The 20,125-nt window shown below is 37.7% G+C and overlaps 1 protein-coding gene across 4 annotated transcripts in view; it reads right to left on the reverse strand.

Annotated features, from left to right (window-relative positions):
* Positions 1-20,125, reverse strand: part of Astn2 (astrotactin 2) — a 955,818-nt gene that overhangs the window by 573,506 nt on the left and 362,187 nt on the right. For all 4 annotated transcript variants that reach the window (XM_021160105.1, XM_021160104.1, XM_029476272.1 and 1 more), the window contains one exon: positions 10,144-10,290. In XM_021160105.1, the coding sequence (XP_021015764.1) occupies positions 10,144-10,290 (147 nt within the window). The remainder of the gene's footprint in view (positions 1-10,143; positions 10,291-20,125) is intronic.

A 20,125-nucleotide genomic window follows, 5' to 3' on the forward strand; every position in this document is an offset into this window, starting at 1 on the left:
AAGAGAGGCCCATTGGACTTGCAAACTTTATATGCCCCAGTACAGGGGAACGCCAGGGCCAAAAAGTGGGAATGGGTGGGTAGGGGAGTGGGGGGGAGGGTATGGGGGACTTTTGGGATAGCATTGGAAATGTAATTGAGGAAAATACGTAATAAAAAATATTTTAAAAAAGACACATATTTAGTAAGTGCGAGGATATAGATTCGAATCCTGTGGATGGGATTTTCTCCGAAGCCCATGTCCTCTTTACCAGCTCATTCAACTTTAATGCTTGTTACATTTGAACTTTTCCCAGAATTTGATTTCTTATCCTGAGCTCAGCAAATGTCAGATTCACATCTGAAAGTATGAATTTACTGAAAAAGTTCAAATGTGAAGCAGAGTTATAATAAAGGAAAGACATAGCCAGGAGCATCATGGGTAGCCAATGACCAAGAGGCAAGTCTGATGATCAGATGCTCAGGGCATTAGCAAAGATTCCAGGAGTTACCAACAGCTTTAGGGAATCCTAAGACTGAACAGCTGAAGATATATTTGCTTTAGATAACCCAAAGGGGCCAGCTGAGGAAGAAAGCAAAATAGCAAGGCTTTACTAGGTATTGAGAGCTGGGTGGGGGGATGCACAGGTTGTAATTATTCTTCTCATCTCATAATCTCCCTTTGGAAAACATTGCATGCTTCCTCCTCGCATACTCTCACTGGCACTGAGGATGCTGAAAGTCCCTTGGCATCTGGAGCTGAGAGCTAGAGATGGGGATATATCTTCCCCACCACAGTCACTTCCCACAACTTTCTTTTTCATCCAGACAGCCTTGGGAGCTTGCAGTCCCCAGAGAAACTTGGCCGTGATCCTTCTAAGCTTTCTTCAAATGGCAACTTGTGGGCTGTGGGAAGTTTGTTCAGCTGCCTCTGCTCTCAGCATCTACACCAGGGACTGTATGGCTACAGGGATTGATTTGAACCATCTTGAAGAGACAACACTAGGAAGACTAACATGATACTAACAGGAGGTCTTACACCTCATAACATAAATGAATATTTTTAAGTTGACCCAGAAATGTATATGTGTATGGGGTACAGTGTAAAATCCTTAACGCATGTAATTACTATATGTCGATTAATTCAGGGAAGTTATTACTTCAGATCCCTCACCAAAACATTTATCATTTCTTTTGATTTAAAAATGGCCAATATCTTATCTTTTAATCACTCTGAAAAAATGGAAGAAATTATTGCTAACCATATTACTACAGTATGTTATAGGAAACTAGAACAAATTCCTCCTCTCTAATGACACATTCATATGCAATGAACAATCATTTCTGATCTTTCTGCCCCCTTCCATCTCCAAACTCGAGTACCCGGTACTCTACCCTTCTGTGAGATCATATATTTTTAGCTTCTATATGAGTGGGAAGATGTGTTGTTTGTCTTTCTGTGCCTAACTTAGTTTACATATTATAACATCCTGCAAGTTTTAAAGTCTAGTGTTTCTCTTACTTTCAAAATGACTAACACATAGTGGATTCTTGGATTTTTCCCATGATTTACAATGAAGATACTGCAGTTTGGAAAGTAGGCATTTGCCCAGAGTCATGAAGTATTCATGGAGGTACAGAGTTGACCATGATTGACCTTATCTTAATCACTGAGTGATGCTTCCTGAAGCCAGGGATGGTGTTATAGTATATTCAATGTCTCAAAGGAAGGAGGCAGTATTGAGATTAGATCCCACCTCTTCTTGGGTTACATAACATACTTGAACTTGCTATGTTTATACATGTTAATATAAAATCATTCTTTCTGCATGTATGATGAAAAAGGATTTAAATGGCGTCCTTATTATCCTATGACTTATGTAGGTTCACATAGACTTTACTTTATAATATGTGGACATATTTTATAAGATAACATAAATAAATGAAGCAATGCTTTGCAAAGCATTTAGCATAGGGAAGAATGCATTATTATTACTAGTGCTATTGTTATTACAATTATAAAGACATTTCCACACAAGGTCTACACAAATTCAGAGACATATCCTTTCTCCTTATTGTGAAGCATGCCATCAGCCATAGTCCACTAGGCAAGCTACAGTGGTATAATACCTAGATTGGATAACACCAATGAGCACCTTCCTCAGCAACATCAATCATACATAGCTTAGTGTTTTCAGCTATTCTTCATGTGCTTCTTCACAGCATTCAGTCAGACACACCATGATAGGACTTACACACTGTATTTCATGTTTTTATTGCCACCAAACTGGTAGATACCAGAGTTTGGTTTTATTCACTGCTTCATCCTGAGTATGTGTCACAGAGAAGGTGCTATGCAAACATGTGATGGCCAGAGGGAAACTAGGAGAAAGAGAAGGAGAGGAATGGGGAAAGAAGGGGGAAAACATGTGTAATAAATAATCTGAAAGAATAAAGTAACAGTGATCTTCAGGACTTTAAGCACTTAGTTTATTCTTTATAGGTGAGAGAAAGTAAGCTCTCCCTTGGGATTTCTTTACTTATCCAGCTTTATGCATGAAGACTCTATGCCAAGCCTTACATTGTGTTTATAAAGAGGAAAAAGATAAACAAGTAACAAGAAGAGGCACCATTCTCACCTTGTAATACTCCCTCTCAGAGTTGGCAAAGAGAATTCAAAAACATCAGGTGACTGGCACTTCCTCTAATCAATGTCCTAAAACTGTGTTTGGAAGAGGCAAGGGGAAGTTGGGCTGTGTTATAATGTACCCAAAGGAAGGAGGCAACATTGCATTAGGATCCCATCTCTTCCTGGGTTACATAACATACTTGACATTGTTATGCATTACCTTCATTTTGTCATTCAGTATCTCATTCCTGCATCATTTGCAAACACCAAGCTACTAATGGTACCTTCTACCCATAGCGACTTGATCTTCATCTCAGGAGAGCTCCCAACCCACCTTCTACCCTTGCAGTCTAAAAGGAAATGAAACCTTATTTTAAACAACAGGAGAGAATGATTATGTGATAAAATGGAATTGTACTATCCTTTGCAGCCACCCTCTGTCCCCCAGTTCCTGGGAACATTTTTTTTTTAACTCCGTCTGCTATCAAAACACAGAAATTAGTCTCTAATTGTGGACGTCAAACACAGTTTTATCCTTTGTAACGAAGGAAATTAGTAACAATTCATTCTGGTTGGAAGCCAAGCTAACATCTTAGTATAGAGTGTCATTAAAACTCTCAATCCCACTGGCTGTTGTGATAGCTATAGAGGCTGGAACATGTTCAGCTGCTTAGAATTGTTTTCCTAGATGTGTTCCTCTCCAGCCTTCTTGTCACATTTAACCTGGAGATCAGTTACTATTTAAGGAAGAAATGACTTGAAGCATATTTTTTTTCCTTCTATGGTTTAGCAAATTTAGACTTTCTTAATGAAGAGATTTTAAAAAAACAAAATGAGTCCACTCTAAGGGGCATCCAGATCTCCCGGCATCACTGCCAAGCCACTGCTGAGCAAGTTGCCCATTAATATAAGAATAAGAAAGAGGGAAAAAAGCTTTCACAGTTTATAATTATATTACCAGTTTCATTATAGATCTCATTTTAATTCTGGCTGAAAGCTAGCCTTGCCTTCTTCCTGTACTTGCTCACGTATAGTTATTAAGTCTGGGTTGGAGTTCAACTTCTTCAGCTTGGTTTCAGCATATTAATATGATTTATTGGTATTTCATTGCCTCCTCCCCCATGGGCATACTGAATTTCAGCTCAATTTATATTTTTCCCTATTTCTGGGCTCTGAGATAAACCTTGTTTCTTTTTTTGTGTCATGGTTGGGTCGTGAGTTTGATTGGAGTTGCTTATCTTCAGGAATAAGTGCAGAAACTGTGGGGAAAGAAGTCAATCACAGAAGAGGAAGTCTTAGATTTCTGGCACTTAGATTCTTGAGGTTGTATCTTCTCAGAGCATCAGGGTCTACCTGCCACCTCTGCGAGTTCTATTACATATTTACCATGTCAGACTGTTCATTAGCCACTATAATAGATTTTGGACATGAGTATCCTGTCTTCCTTGCCCTGGAGAAAATTGAAGCCTATTCGCTATAATCACTTTATTATTTTTTTCACTAAGCAAATGTTTCTGTTTAAGGTACTGTTGTAGGTGCTAAATACAATGTATAAAGCAAATATTATCTTCTATGGTTTGCAACCATGTGGGACAAACTGAAATTGACCAAAGGATTGCACAATCACAAATAGAAATACTTTTAAAAAAGGAAAAAAAGGAAGGTTGAAGGAGAACAATTAGCAAAGAATCTATAGCAGGCTGAGATGGGAAGGGGAGTCAATTTACAGTTCAGCCAATGTGTTACAGTGAGGCAAGTAGACACAGTGACACATTCAACAACTCCAAGATAAGCACCAGTGAGTATTTTAGTACTTGGGCTCAGAGGGCCAGAAAGGACATGTTCAGTCTTGATCATAAAGGACAATGGAAGTCACTGAACTGTTTTGTGGAAAGCATAACTTATAGAGATTTTCCCCCTAAAATACAATAGTTCTGAGTTTTAAAAACTGGAGTTTAAAGTCTAGTTTTAATGCAAGAGGCAAGTTTTGAGGGTAACACAGCCATTTCTGTGACACGCTGGCAGCAGTTTTGAGACTGTGATGTCTTTAAAAAGGCAAAAATAATACTGGTGCATGGAATACTCGGTGATGTTAAGAGTATCTTATGTGTATGTCATGAAGGTGGTATTTTAAAGGAAGCCATTTGGGCTTTGAAATGGGAGGCGTGTATATCATTGAAGCGAGGAGCGTTGTTTCTCACATAGAATAATTAAGAGGCCAGGGTTTGGAGAGCAGCAGACAGAAATAAGACAGTCCACTTGTCTTAATAACATTAAGTCTGTGCAGATGAGTTAAGAATGAAAAAGGCAGGGGCCATATTGTGCAGCACTTCCACCAATTAACCTGTACCATGATGTGCCTTTGAACATCTGTGATTAACACTGAACATTTTAAAACAAAGCCTGGGATGAGTCCAGAGAGCAGGGTGCCTGAGGAACTACTTTCTAAAATAAATTGCTTGGCAGCTTGTGGCTAAGCAGTCACTTTCAGTGTGGTGTAATTTTCCCTTCTCAGGACTGAAAATACTCCTCCCATGAATTCAAATCACAGTAAACTAGCTCTGCAGCCAATTATGAACCTCGTCCTTTATTAAAGTCATGAATCCTTGTATTACCTTCCTCTCTTGAGTTGAAAGACAAGACAAGCAGGCCAAGGAGACTATAAAATTTCAGAAAGAATACATTGCAAACAAATATGTGTTCAAAAATATCCATAGTGTGGCGTATCAATAAACTACAGCATCCTGATATGTGGGCATTTATAATTGATTTTCCAGGATCAGAACGAACACTCAGACTTTAAATAACTCAGTTATAAGAAATATAGGAGACTTGACAACTATCTTACTTCATCTAACAAAATGAGGTTAATAGTTCAAACTGAACTTATTAAAAAGTACATTTTTAACATAGGTATATTTCTATAATATTAATATTTGTATTAATTATAGTTTTATTCAAATCTCTCTAGTGTTTGTGTGTGTGTGTGTGTGTGTGTGTTTCTGTTGGAGCTAAATTCATGACTTTGATTAGAAAAGTATTCTAGAAACTCTCTGTCTCCCTAACCCCACACATCAGAGTTTTTCATTATATCTGAGACTCCTCAAATAATGGGTGACAATCAGAGATGAAATATTAAAGACAAAATAAACATATTGTAAAAAGATTCAAAAATGAAGTGGTTTGAAAATTTAGGTTCTGATAAAATGGTTTTTAATGAAACAGAATATATGTTTAGCCCAACTCATGCCTTCTCCTTACTTCTATGACTCCATAGAATGGGGTCATTTGTTCTTGCAGGTATCCTGTGATGGGGACTCATTACCTTGCAATGAGCCCCTTCTCATATTAAAAAAAAACATTGCAACAACTACTAGCATTTGTATGATTTATTGAGCCATTACTACGTCTTCAGTATTCAGCTAAGTGCTTCATGAGCATTATTTCATTTATTCTGCATAATAATTTCAGGTGATAAATATGCTATTATCCCCAATTTATAGATAATGAAACTTATGCTTGAGAAGTTTAGGAAGTGGGCACAAGGTCACACAGTCAACAGCAAAAGAAGACTTTACCAAAGAAAGCCTCCACTTTTCACACTCAGAGCTCTACTTTTGCTTTCTGAGATCTCCAAGAACTGGTCCTTTCTACACTGTTAGTCATCATAGTGGCTTCTTTACTGGAAGTTTGGTGAATGGTAGGATATAGAACTGTGATAAAAAAAATAAGCATTTATGTTTCCTCTCCTTCTATATGGTGTTACTTCACTCTTTCTCTTAATATGAGCTGTTCTCCTGCCAAGCTTCATATGCAAAATGAAGGTGATACATTCTGCCTTATGATTTTTGGTTCAAGAATGGAATGAAGTCATCTCAGTAAATTGAGCTGTAGATGAATGAGACATATAAGAAATTTGTTTGGTAATTTTAGTTTCCCTTCCAATACATACCCAATCCCTGATGAAGGAACCTACACTACAGTGGAGCTAATTAATCTAAATATATTATCCATTCACATGTAGTCTTGTTTACTGGGTTTCCATATTGAATGAAAAACAATAAAAGTTTTGATGGAATGAAATGACCTATAACTATAATATATTCACGTGGCATTATTTGGAGGTCAAAATTTGTTGGAAAAAAATAAGTCAATTCACAGGAAGTGTACAATTCCAAGATTCATATTGTCCCTTCTGTTCTTTGCCTCCTAGTTGTCATAAAACAAGCAGTTTTGGTCTGCCACACCTTTGTACCATGATGTCACCGTTTTGCTAGAGACATGAAGAAACAAAGTCAAGCGTTCCTGAGTGGAAATTCCAGAATCATGAGCCACAAAATATCTCTCACCCTTTAACTTACTACCTTAGACATTGGTTATGATCATGAAAAAGTAAACAAACAACGTATCTCTCAAAATTCCATTAAGGCATCTCTTAATCCTCACACATGATAATACCCAGGCTCCACCTCCAGAATCTGGTTAACTATTTCTTGGAGCTTATTAGACATGTGCAGATGTCTTACAGATAGCATCTGGAGAAAAATGTGGAATTAGGTAAGCTTATGTGCAAATTTGTTACATTTCTTCAGTGTGTTTTAGTGGACAAGAGCCACTGTGGTCTTAAAGAAGTCCAGGCGGGGGTTATGGGGTGAGATTATCAAAGGCTTGGATAGAAATTGTGTCAGTATTGCTCTTGCCAGCTGTGCTCTGGACAAGTGCTATGTCGTCTTGACCTTTTCCCCATAATGGGCACTAAGCATCAAGTATAACTATACAGGAACACGGGGTCAGAATTCATTTTCTTCTGAAGATGGGACACATTACTCAGCCCCAACTAATATTTCAGTACCACAGACAGCTCAATGGATAAGGTTGGCTGAAAGCTCTCCCTGCTGAGAAAGGTCCAGCACCTTGGCAGCTGAGAGTCCTGGGGAACTGTGGGAATAAAAGATGAAAGCTGCCATAGGAATGTGGTCTTTAGGAGACCTGGTTTCAACTGGAGCTCCTTATAGTTGACATGAGCTGTTGTCCTGACAAGCTTCATAGTGATTTTACCCCCACGTAGCTAGCCATTTTAAGGAAAGGCTACATATAATCTAATTGTATAAACAGAGTTAAACTATCATTAAACTGTGCGACTGTTATTTGTATTTATGTAGTTATGATAGACCATTGTGCACTAATGATTATCAGTGCTAAATGGTGACAGTAGTCCAGGACAATAGATATTATCAATGCTTCTTGTTCCTTTTCCTATTATGTAGCAGCCTGCTTTCTCTAGGAACTACAGTTAGTACCCTGTCGTACCACACAGCACATAAAAGAAATACGTTTTCTCTTCTCTACTCCAGGGAAGACTGTGTTTTATGTATCCATGAGTCCCTGTTTCTTATCTGTCATCTGTGAGTGGTAAGGACCATGCAGGACTGTTAATGAAGGGATGAGGTGAGTAACACATGCAGAGATACTAAGATAAAATGAGTGGAGGCTAACATTGGAGAAACAGACACAAAGTTATCCTCATGATTTCAAGTACTGCCAGAAATTAGAATTCCTGATGAGAAAAGATGGATTATCATTGCATAGTCATCTCTTGAATTGGAGAAGTCAGTTCCATCTGGTACAGGAACAAGTTCCAGTTTCTGAGTCATCTTTATTTTTTACTTATAGGGGGTAGTACTGAAATTTGACCCCCAAATTTCTCTGCATGTTTCTCGGCACCCTCTTTATTTTTTACTTTGCCAGATGCATGCTGTCTGAAAATTTGATAACTATCTAGAAGAAGAAGTTATCTCATTCCCAGTAAAGCTATGAGTCAAGTAGAACGATCATTCCACTTTTGTATATACAGAGACCCAGTCAACGAAAGGCAAAGCAGATGAAATAAGAAACATTTGAAGTAAGTCTGGTATCATCTCTAAGCCTGGGGACATTGCTATCAAACTGTTTTACCCTACTGTTGAGTAACTGATCTTGTTTTCTACATATGTACAAACCAGTAACTAAAGCTTGGGTATCACTACCTCCTAAAGTATAATAGCTAATGGGTAGTGACAGGTGAGTGATGGTGAGTGTGTGTCTGGGTTTGGTGCAGGCCATTCACAGTGATTTTACCCAGTTCATGTTTGCCATTCCTATCATTCCATCTTAGTTTGGCAGTCACACGTGGATTCTGGAATTCACCTATCTCTGTTCTCTCTCTCTCTCTCTCTCTCTCTCTCTCTCTCTCTCTCTCTCTCTCTCTCNACACACAGACACACAGACACACACACACACACACACAAACCATGTCTTATATGTACATATAATTCAATAAGGATGAAACAGGAGATTTTAATGTAAATTTAAAAATACCTGGCACTCATAAAATGTGTAGAGTGGCAGTCACAAGTATACTTTATCATCAACATAATTCAGTTTGTATATATGTTAAAAGTGTGAAAAATTAAATTGATTTACAGAGGACAGGAGAGTTCACAGGGCACTATTCTTGCTCTGGAGTGGTTTCACACAAAGGGATTCTGGAAAAAGGAAAATGTTGCCTTCAGTTTGTCTTTAGCTGTATATACACAATGCTGAGCCCACAAAAAAAATCAGTGGATATCCTAAACCCATTGTCACATATATACCCTTGGTTGAACTCAGTGGGCCACAAAGAAAAACAAGATGAATGGGAAAAGAAACTTGTAGGAAGGAAGCAGTTTGTCAGTGGTGGGAAGTGAGAGTAAATAGACTATATCTTATACATGAATAAAATAACAAAGAATGTATTTAACTATTAAGAACTAAAATAGAAATTAGGTAAAGTTTCACACTCTGAAATAGCTTTTAAAAACACTCATGTTAAACTTTAGCACCTTTGCAACAGTAAGGTGAAGAGAAAGGCTTGGGGAGTTGGGGTCTGTACACCCACTGGAGGAAACAAACTACATGGAAATTTTTAGAGGGCACTTTAGCAATAGACATCAAGCATCTTAATCAGTTCCTTGGACACATTTTGCTAATGACCATAGTGACTACAGTGTCTCATTAATTCAATTTAATTGGCTGAAGAATAAGTGGTAGAATTTTCCAAGACACATGAAAAGCACAGTTATAGGGAACAAGATACAAACATTCCCTAGACCATTCAAAAATTCTAGTAAAACTCATAGGGTTTTCCTTGTCATATGCTTTTAATTATATAATAACATTTGCACAGTACTTTTAATTTGAAACAGAATTGAGAATCTTGATCGAGCTCTTAGAATTTTTTTTTGAAGGAACCTAGTCATTCTTCACTAATTTTTTTGAAACCCTCATTTAGTTATCCTTATACACATAATAAAGTACCCTTTAATTTAATTTGATTTAATTTAAGTCTAATAATCAGGCATTTAAAGTAATACGTGCTTCTTCTAGAGTCATGGGATACCCCTTTTCTCCTGTACTGAACATTAAAGAATTCTGAAGTTATGCTATGCATGGCAATATAGACCACTGAGGTACAAGGTGATAAGTAATTGTGGATTATTGTCAATGCTGGGCTCTTACCATCTGCAATGAAGTGTTCAGGCACATGCAAAGTCACCTTCACAGTAAGTGGACAGGACATCTGGTTGCCACACACCATGGCCAAGATGCAGGAGCTCACAGCAATCAGTGTTAAGGCTGTCTTATTCACAGGGCTTTTCAGTAAACCTGGAAAACACATACATAAAAAATAATTCTGTCAGGTGAGGATATAGAGACAGCATGGAGGATATGGTGAATCCTATAGTTCCCTAGTGGGAATACTAGCCAAGAAGAAATGGAAAGGAGGGAGGAAGGGAAAGACAGAAAAGAGGACATTATATTGGGTTGGGATTAAGTTGTTGGTATTTGAAAACATTTGAGGGAAGAATTAGGATGGACATGATCATGTTTCTTTGTACAAATGGGCAAAATTATCAAGAATAAATAGTAATTAATAAAACATAAAATTACATTTATAAAACAGGGTTGAGAACAAACCATATTTTCCAACCTTTTATTAGGTTTTGTCTTAAACAAAATAGGCTTGATGTTTCTTTTGGTAAATACAAAAAGAAAAGAAAATGAAATAAAGAAAAACAAAAAAAAGAAAGAAGGGGAGAAGAAAGGGAAGGAAGGAAGGAAAGAAGGAAGGAAGGAAGGAAGGAAGGAAGGAAGGAAGGAAGGAAGGAAGGAAGGAAGGAAGGAAGAAAATCAGCTTCTAAAACTGGGCAATCTTCCCATTTCAATTTAAAAGGCCATTCTTGCTGATAATTGTACAGTATTAAACTCCCTCTACAAAGTAAATGAAAATATATCCTGTGGTTCCATTAACTAAGAGGTAGCAGAACAAGTGTGTTCTTTGAGGACTATTCTGGATTTAAATTCCATTCTTACCCATTCTTACATCTTGGATTTAGAATATTACCAGAACACCCATATAATGGAAAATTGGTTCCCAAATGCAAATACATTCCAAAATGAGATTAAAAATAAATGATGGGATAATAAGTAGTCTGTTCCCATTAACTGATAAATGATTTTACTCATGAGTTCATGGTTGGAGGAACAGCTGGAGTAGGGGTGAGTACCCAGGTAGGGAAAACAGATGATGAAGTTGGAATGTGCTGAATGGTTCTTGTCTTTGGCCCCTTCTGCCCACTCCACTGTTGTCTTTGATTCTCAGCCACTATGAGTTCCAGAAACAATGGAACTAAAGGAGTATCAACCAAAACCCCTGAAACCAGAATGAATACCCCATTCTTTAAGTATTTTGCCTTGTGTATATTTGACTGTGAGGTATAGCTGAATAATATATTCCTTAGTAGCTGTTTGAATTGCTATGTTCCCCAGACCTCTATTCCAAGGGGTACCTGATAGTTTTTGTACCTTAACCAAAACAAGTCACTTGGGAAGAGGAATTCTCAATTGAAGATTTTCCTCCATCAGATCATACTTGGGGCCTTTTGTAAGGATATTCTTCATTGCCTATTAATGCAGAAAGGCTTAGCTCACTATAATCTGTGTCACACAAGGATCGGTATTCTTGAATTGTCAAGCCAGAGAAAGCAAGCCAGCAGAGTACAACCCTGTGGGCTCTGCTTAAGATGCGTGTTCCAGATTCCTACCTTGGGTTTTCCCCTGACTTCCATTCATGATGGACTATAGCTAATAAACTGAACTAGACTCTTTCCTTCACAAGTTGTTTTTGTTCATGGTTTTATCACACCAACAGAAAGTACCTGGGATAATTGGCATACATGCTGAGCATAATATCAAATATCTCATAGGACTGCCATGATGATTACATGATGGGACATATATAAAGCCTTCCATAGAGAAGTGTTTCATAGTCAGAAACTGTTAAACAATTTCACCAGGATGGATTGGAAACTTAATTTATGAAACATGCATATCACAGAATAAGAATATCCCCTGTTCATGACATTGGATATGGCCAGCACAGACAAAAAGTTGCTTGTTTTGAGCACAAAAATTTGAATTTAATCTCTAGAACACATAATTTTAAAAAGCCAGAATGATGGTGTACAATTCTGATCCCAGGTCGGAGGAGAAAGAAGAAGGAAGTGTTCTAGAGGTCGTGGTTTACTACCTTAAGCCTAGGAGGCAAGTTCTAGAAGAATGAAAGACTTCATCTCAAAATTCAAGGTTGACAACCTCTGAGGAACAATTGTGTTGACTTCTGGCCTTCATTTGCATGATCACATGAATATATGTCCATCCAGATCCAAGTGCACATACGCACATAAAATCATATACTTACAACCCTCACTCTAGGCTATCTACTTCTCTTCAGGAGTTTACTTAGAGGTTCACAGAAAAAATCCAGACTTGTCTTTCTCTCTTTAGATTCCTAAACAAACTGTTAAAAACCGAAACAAGAGGGCAGAGTGTGTGAAGGAGAATTTTGCATGGCTAAATTAAAGTAAATTTACTGAAAGGGTGGAATAAGTAGATTAGATCTGCATCACCAGGAGTGTTCTGGGGCTGGTTATACAGTAAACAAAGGGGTCTGTCCTGAAACCCCTTTGATTCTAATTCTTTGAGCTTTACCTCTTTGCCTCTACTTTTTAGGTTTAGACCATTGACTTTTACTCTGTATTTTAAATTTTCTCTTTACCTTCATTTGGTAAATTTCACATATGTCTGAAACCATCCCACAAGTATTTCAAATAGAACCCATTAAAAAATAACATCTTCAATAATATCAACCAACCAGACTCCCCCAGAACTCCCAAGGACTAAACAAACAATCAAAGAGTACATATGGAGGGATCCAAGGCTCCACCTGCACATGTAGCATATGATGGTCTTATCTGGCATCAATGGGAGGAGAGGCCATTGGGCCTCTGAAAGCTCAATTCCCCAGTGTAGGGGAAAGCCAGGGTGGCAAGGTGGGAGTTGGGGGTGGGGGCAGGAGCACCCTAATGTAAGCAGGGGTATAGGAGATTGGATAGAGGGTTTTCAAAGGGGAAGCCAGGAAAGAGGATAACATTTGAAATGTAAATAAATAAAATATCCAATAAAAAATAACATATTTCTAAAATTTCTGTTTCCAGATAGTCTCTGCATCAAAATCATTACCATTTAGATGACTAGATGCCTGAAAATCTTTGGTTTTTTATCTTACAAAAACAGTCATACAACCATGTTTTTTAAAGTTGTGAAGCATTTTAGTACATTATTTGCAGTTGTATAATGACACAGATTTTAATAAAATATCACTCTATTATTTGTCAGAAAAAACATTGGGAAAAGATTCAACATATTGTTGGAGTATAATAGTTTCAAAGGAATGCTTTAATAGATTGTATGGACTGGACTGTTCCTGAAAATTTATGTATGGAAGCTTAACTCCAATGGTGATACTCATTAGAATGACTTTTAATTTAGATGTAGGCAACTTGCTTAAATGAATTTATTTAAGGGAGGAGCACTGCTCTAGTCTGTTTTTCTGTTGCTGTGATAAAACATTAAACAGAGCCAACTTTTGGTAGGGAAGGGTTTATTCTAGTTTATATTTCCTGATCATAGCCTATAACTGCAGGAAGTCACTATCTCACTTTTTCTATGAAGTTGGTATTTTCAGCTACCCTCCCTTCCCTCTGCTTCTGTTGCTGCTTGTAGGATAAGAAAGGTATTGGCACATAAGCTATCTCTCTCCTTGCTAAAACCCCTTGAGATATTTTACAGCATCTGTTCATAGTATGTGGTCCACATTCATGAGCCTGGCATCTAAAGCCTATCACACATTCAGACTTCATGTGTTTTCTATGACCTGGCCCAGGTACTAGCGGGCCTGAATTGCTGAAATACCCCTACAGTAAACAACATTATCAAGTTGTCCATGTTGTGTGTTGTTCGTTAGATATTATTCCAACTCTTCCCTTATCCCTATCCCTTTCCATCACTGTTTGAGATTCACAGTAAATGGAATTTCTTCATAGTCCCCTTAGATAAGCATACTTAATTCTTTTATCAATATACCAGTGTAAGATTCATATGTTTGAATGCTTAGTCCTCACTTTGTAAAACTGTTTGGAAAAGATTAGGAGGTATGGCCTTGTTGGATATGTGTCATTGGGGGAGGCCAAAAGACTTCAAGAAGAAGTATGCACCAGACAAGTGTTTAGTATAGGCACAATAAAACCCTTTGGATACCACCTAAGTGCCTAACCCAATATCTGAAAGATGGTGGCATATCAGTACATGCATAATCACTTTCAGGAGTACAATGATATTATCAATCAATGTAATATGGGCACTGATCATTAAAAAAGAATGCCCATTAGCATAGCTACCCCTCTTGGGTCCAGAGTAAGAAGAGATATAATGCCATTCAACTTTGGAATTTTATGGACATCTATTTTATATTAACATACAGTGAGCTGCTTGTAGAAAAAAAACACACACACATAGCTTGAATCAGTGTGTCTTCCATATGTAACTCATACCTGAGATCTACAGGTTGCTTAGTTAAGAAAGGAACCTTGTCTTTCTTCCCAGTATTAAGACTATGTGTCATATAGGAGGAACATTTTCAGTTGTTACAGTAGTGGGACAAAGGTTAAATGAAAGAATAAATTACTTTATGGCTTATTCTGGTGTCAGGAGATGAGATATCCCTAAAACCTAAAATAACCACAGTACAAAAAGAAAGAACAAATTTTGTTTCTTTTCTGAGTGTCCCAAATGGTTAAGGTTATCAATATTTTAGTAACTCTACAGCATGTGTAAGCTAACAAAAATGTTATCTAAGAGAAAAAGGTCCATGAGCGGCTAGGGCTGTCAATGGAGGTTCCCTTAAATAGCAAACATACCATGCCACACTCCATACCAATTAGTACTTCACATGTAGCAATGAGCAAGGGAAGTTTCTATTTAAGAGGCTATGAATTCAACTCTTCAGCAAAAGGAACATGTAAGAAAACATGCTACAAAACATGCTCCAAAAAAGTTCTTAGAAAGATGAATAGAGTTTGAATGATTGCATACAAGTTGTGTTTGTAGCTGACAACTTGGAGAGAGAATGTCAGTGGTGGTCTGAATGAGAGTGGCCTCTACTGAAATGTATGTTTGCATACATACTTGGCCCTCAGTTGGTGGAACTGTTTGGGAAGGAATAGGAGGTGTGGTCTTGTCAGAGGAGGTATGTCACCGGGAAGGAGGTTTCCAAAAACTTGTGCCATTCTCAGTTCTCTTTCTACATGGTTGTGTCTCAAGATGTGAGTTACTATTCAAGTGTCATATCTTCCTGCTTGCTGACTGCCATGATGGCCTTTGACTCTAATTTCATCAAATTGTAAGCTCCCAATTAAATGCTTTTAAAAAATATGTTGCCTTGGTTACCCTGTTTTATAACAACAACAGGAAAGAAACTAAGATGATGTCCCATCCAGTGAATAATATAAAACAAAACTTTGATCTCTGAGAAGAAGTTCTTTCTCCCTAGTTCAGGCAGCAGTAGGTATGAATGGGACAAAGACATTTTTTTCACTATCAGGAAGGCTACCTGGCCACACAAATCTGAATGCTAGGCTGAGGAAGTTGCCCAACTGACAGAACAGAGATTGGGTACACTCTTTCAATGAGACATCACTCAACAAATCATATCTCTCATGTAATGTAAACCTCAAACAAAATCCAAGGTCTTTAGAGTTCATCATGAGTAGTGGAGTTATATAGCTTATTGACTGGCTTTTCCTAGTAAACAGTGATAAAATGGACTATACATTAAGAAGGTTGAAAGAACTAATGGTAGCAGATGCTATCAACTGCTTTATACTCATTGTGGCATGCACTAGATTTAACAAAATAACGATTTCTAGGACAGATACAGAAATATGTCTGCTGTGGATTTTCTACTTATTTACCTCTCTGTCAAATGGATTCTTAGAACATATTAAGAATTGAATGTTTCTTTGCAGAAACAGAATACAAGAAATAGGAATTTATAAAATGAGGGATAAACTGGTAGAAAGAATGAAACTGAAAAGTATTCTGGAGCAACAATTTACTAAGAAAATGTCTGAATGACTATAATTGTCTCTAAGAATCAAGAGGAAGGAAGGACATACATAGGTGAAGGTCAGATGCTGATAAGCAGCCTCTAGGGTTTGGGGAATTGCCATGGAAACAAAACTTCACAAAGGGACAGAAGCAAATGTGACTTTTTTAGACATTTTGGCCAAAGGAACTGAACATCAGCACTTACATTAGGGTAGGTTTTACAGAGATCATTAAGCTAAAATACATCCATTCCAGAATATTCTCCCCTATACAAGCTATTAGTCTGTGCCTGCAAGAAGCAGAAAGGACATAAAAATCTCCAGTTTTTCAGTGCATGCAATGACACAAACACTGTAGCCATATATGTATTTATGTACATTCTGTCAATTCATCCATTTATCCATCCACCTGTCCATCCATTTATCCATCCACCTGTCCATCCATCCATCCATCCATCCATCCATCCATCCATCCATCCATCCATCCCTTCATCCATCCATGCAATGTATTTATATTGAGCCTTATACTTTCCAAGGTACTGTTTAATATCAGGTTTTGGCTTGCATCCTTATTTGCAGGGGAAGGTGCTTTGCTGCAGGAATGAGATTCCACTGGGATATATAGACTGCTGCAGCAGAAAGCTAATAATCTAATTTGCCTTTCATTTCTTCTCCTAGTAACCCCCACCCTCTCTTCTGGCTGATCAGAATGGCATAAAATGCATTGCTTTAGAAATTCAACCAGAAACACCTTGGCATTGTTGATTCATATACTGTCTATAATTAGGGGTTTGATTGATTCTTAGTTTGGAAATGCCAAGTTGCAAGAAGAAAATCAAGTTTAAGTTAAATTTGGAGTTGAATCAATCACATTTTACAATGGAGAAAATAGATTTAACACTATCAGACCTTTATGTGTGAAAAACTTAAAATTGATGTATCCCATTGCTTCTGTCCTCATGCGCCCAAAAGATAGAAGCTAGATCCAAAGTAGGGGGTCAATTTCTTTAAGTGGTGTCTTAGTCAGGGTTTCTATTCCTGCACAAACATCATGACCTAGAAGCAGGTTGGGGAGGAAAGGGTTTATTCAGCTTACACTTCCATACTGCTATTCATCACCAAAGGAAGTCAGGATTGGAACTCAAGCAGGTCAGAAAGCAGGAGCTGATGCAGAGGCCATGGAGGGATGTTCTTTACTGGCTTGCTTCCCCTGGCTTCCTCAGCCTGCTCTCTTATAGAACCAAGACTACCAGCCCAGAGATGGCACCACCCACAAGGGAACCTCCCCACTTGATCACTAATTGAGAAAATGCCTTGCAGCTGGATCTCTTGGAGGCATTTCCCTAAATGTAGCTCCTTTCTCTGTGATAACTCCAGCCTGTATCAAGTTGACACAAAACTAGCCAGTACAAGTGGCAAAGGGCATATTGAACAGGGGTGGAGGATACGGATAGTACCAGTGGAGATAAATGGCGCAAAGGAGCCCAAGGAATAGAAAATTCATGAAAACTACTATAAAGAAACTGATCTTTGATTCTATCTAAATATGGAAGTTTAAATTGAAATTCTCAACTTTAACAAACATCTAGCTTTCGACAAGCTTTGTAAATTAGTTTCTTTTTCTTTTGATGTATGTGTTGGTGTGCATGTATGCATATACCATGCTAGTGCTGACAGAGGCCATGAAAGAATTTTGCATACTACAATGTTGGATTCACCTGATATGGATGGTGGGAAACAAATATTAGTTCTCTGGAAGAGCTGTAAGTGCCCTGAAACCACTGAGCCATATCTCCAGCCCCATAAAATTCTTAACACCACGCTTCTATAATCCATAAAATGGCAGTGATAATCTCTAACTGGTAGAGAAGATATGGGAATGAAATGGGGCATCATAGTGACACTAGAAAGTACAATGCCTGACATATACCCTGGGCTCTGTAAGCTCTCCTTGCCTTTTCTCTCACCTCACCTCCTTAAATACCCCATCCTACCTGAGCAACAGAGGTAAGTGGTAGTTTTGCCTATGCTGCAGTCCTTTGCTTTATACTTAGCTTCTGATCCCTGTGAATAAATCTTATCTCATGAGATATAATGTTCTTATTAGATAATTCATTCATTCTGTCAACAATTGTGTGTGTGTGTGTGTGTATTTGAGTATGTATGTAGATGTGGCATTGTGTATTTTTGTGTACTGTGGATAGATAGAGGGTGAACTTAGCATCTATCCTCAGGACCTGTCCTTTTTATTGTTAAAGACAGAGTCTCTTACCAACCCTGGGACTGCTGATTCAGCTAGCTTGGCTTGACAACCATCACCAAGGATCTACCTGTCTTCTCTAAAGGCAAACCAGATCCTTTGCATAGCAAGGGAAGAAATTTATCCATCTATTCAGTCTCCTAAAAATAGTCATTTAATGTTCATCTAGTTTATGCCATGGTTCATATTGCATACCATTCTAAGTTTTTCTATGTCTGCAGCATGCTTGAATGTAGTAAGTGCTTAATAAATATCTTGTGAATAGGACATCTGAGCACAAGTGAATGTTCAAATGTTGTTTCCCCTACCACCAAGAGATGTCAGCATCAGAATATTGTTGCACTTATTCTAGCCAAATATGATCATTCACTGTCTTTTGTAAGCACTGAGCTCTATGTGTTCAGAAATCATTCCAAAAGGCTATGCAGATGCTCCATTCTGCCTGCAGATCAGGGGTGACTACCCCAGATCATAGGAGAACCTCATTAACCTCACAGAGTGCCCCATGGGATTCCTGTACTCCTGAGCTCCTGAGATTCTGTGTCAATATGCTATATTTTTGGAAACTGAAATTGGGACACACCATCTGACAATTCCAATTGTCATGCCAGAGGCAGGAAGAAAAACGTGAAACTGGAGCTTTCTCAGAAACTCTGGAGTGGGTGGCCCTCCATGAATTACAGTGTCACATCTCTCAGGGTTTTCATATCTTACTGAATCTCACCCGCTTAGATACATGCATCTCCTTCACTGTCCCCTCCGTTCTAATCCTAAACTAATTCTCATACCTTTATACTCTCAAATCCATGTTCTCTTTTGAGTGACATGGGATTCCTAGAATCTCTCATGTTCCATAGGTTTGTCTTCAAAAGATCTGTGTGGATATTTATTTGGTTCTTCATGAGATAGCAAACTCAAGACTTACCAAGCAGCTTGGATTACTCTCTGCTCTCAGCAGGTTAACATTTGAAAGATTCCAGGATCTCATTCTATGAACCAACTTCTGCTGTCCAAGTTAAATAGGATGGATCTATTAACTCCTTTTTGGAGCACTGAAAGTTGTAATTGCATTGCCATGAGCTTACTGTTAAATGCTATTAGTTTGTTTGATTTTATTTCTCTAAAGTCATATTTTGAATATCTTTTATATACTTTTTTAAAATTGGCTTTTATTATGAAGCCTTTCAGAATAATGATTGTTACCACTGCTATGATCACCTCATGACTATTACCACCATCACCATTTATACACTTATATACCAGGTATCATAACTAAATTACTGCATGCACTATCTCATCTAATTGTCACAGAGACTTTATAAGATTGTTCCTCTCATCACTTGCATGTTACACATGAGATGAGTACAAGTATGGCTACAATTTGCCAAAGGCAGTGCACTCAAAAGCAATGAAATTGAATTAGAAAATTATTTGATTTCTTTTTTTTTTTTTTTTTTTTTTTAGTGTACCCAATTTTATTAAAATGTGTAATACTGGGGTTGAGAACACTTATTAATATCAACCAAATAATAAACAGTAGATGATTTCAGCACATTATTTTCTCCAATCAATAGGTGATTTAGACAAAAATAAACAGAGATAAGTAAGAATTCAATTACAACAGATATAAACTNGACTTAAGTGATATCGACAGATTATTAAAGCAAAACACTAAATATTATTGTTCCCAACCACCATCCCATGCAAGCTTGTTTAAAATAGAACACATTCTGAG

This window comes from Mus caroli, chromosome 4, assembly GCF_900094665.2.
Source record: "Mus caroli chromosome 4, CAROLI_EIJ_v1.1, whole genome shotgun sequence".
Lineage (NCBI taxonomy): Eukaryota > Metazoa > Chordata > Mammalia > Rodentia > Muridae > Mus > Mus caroli.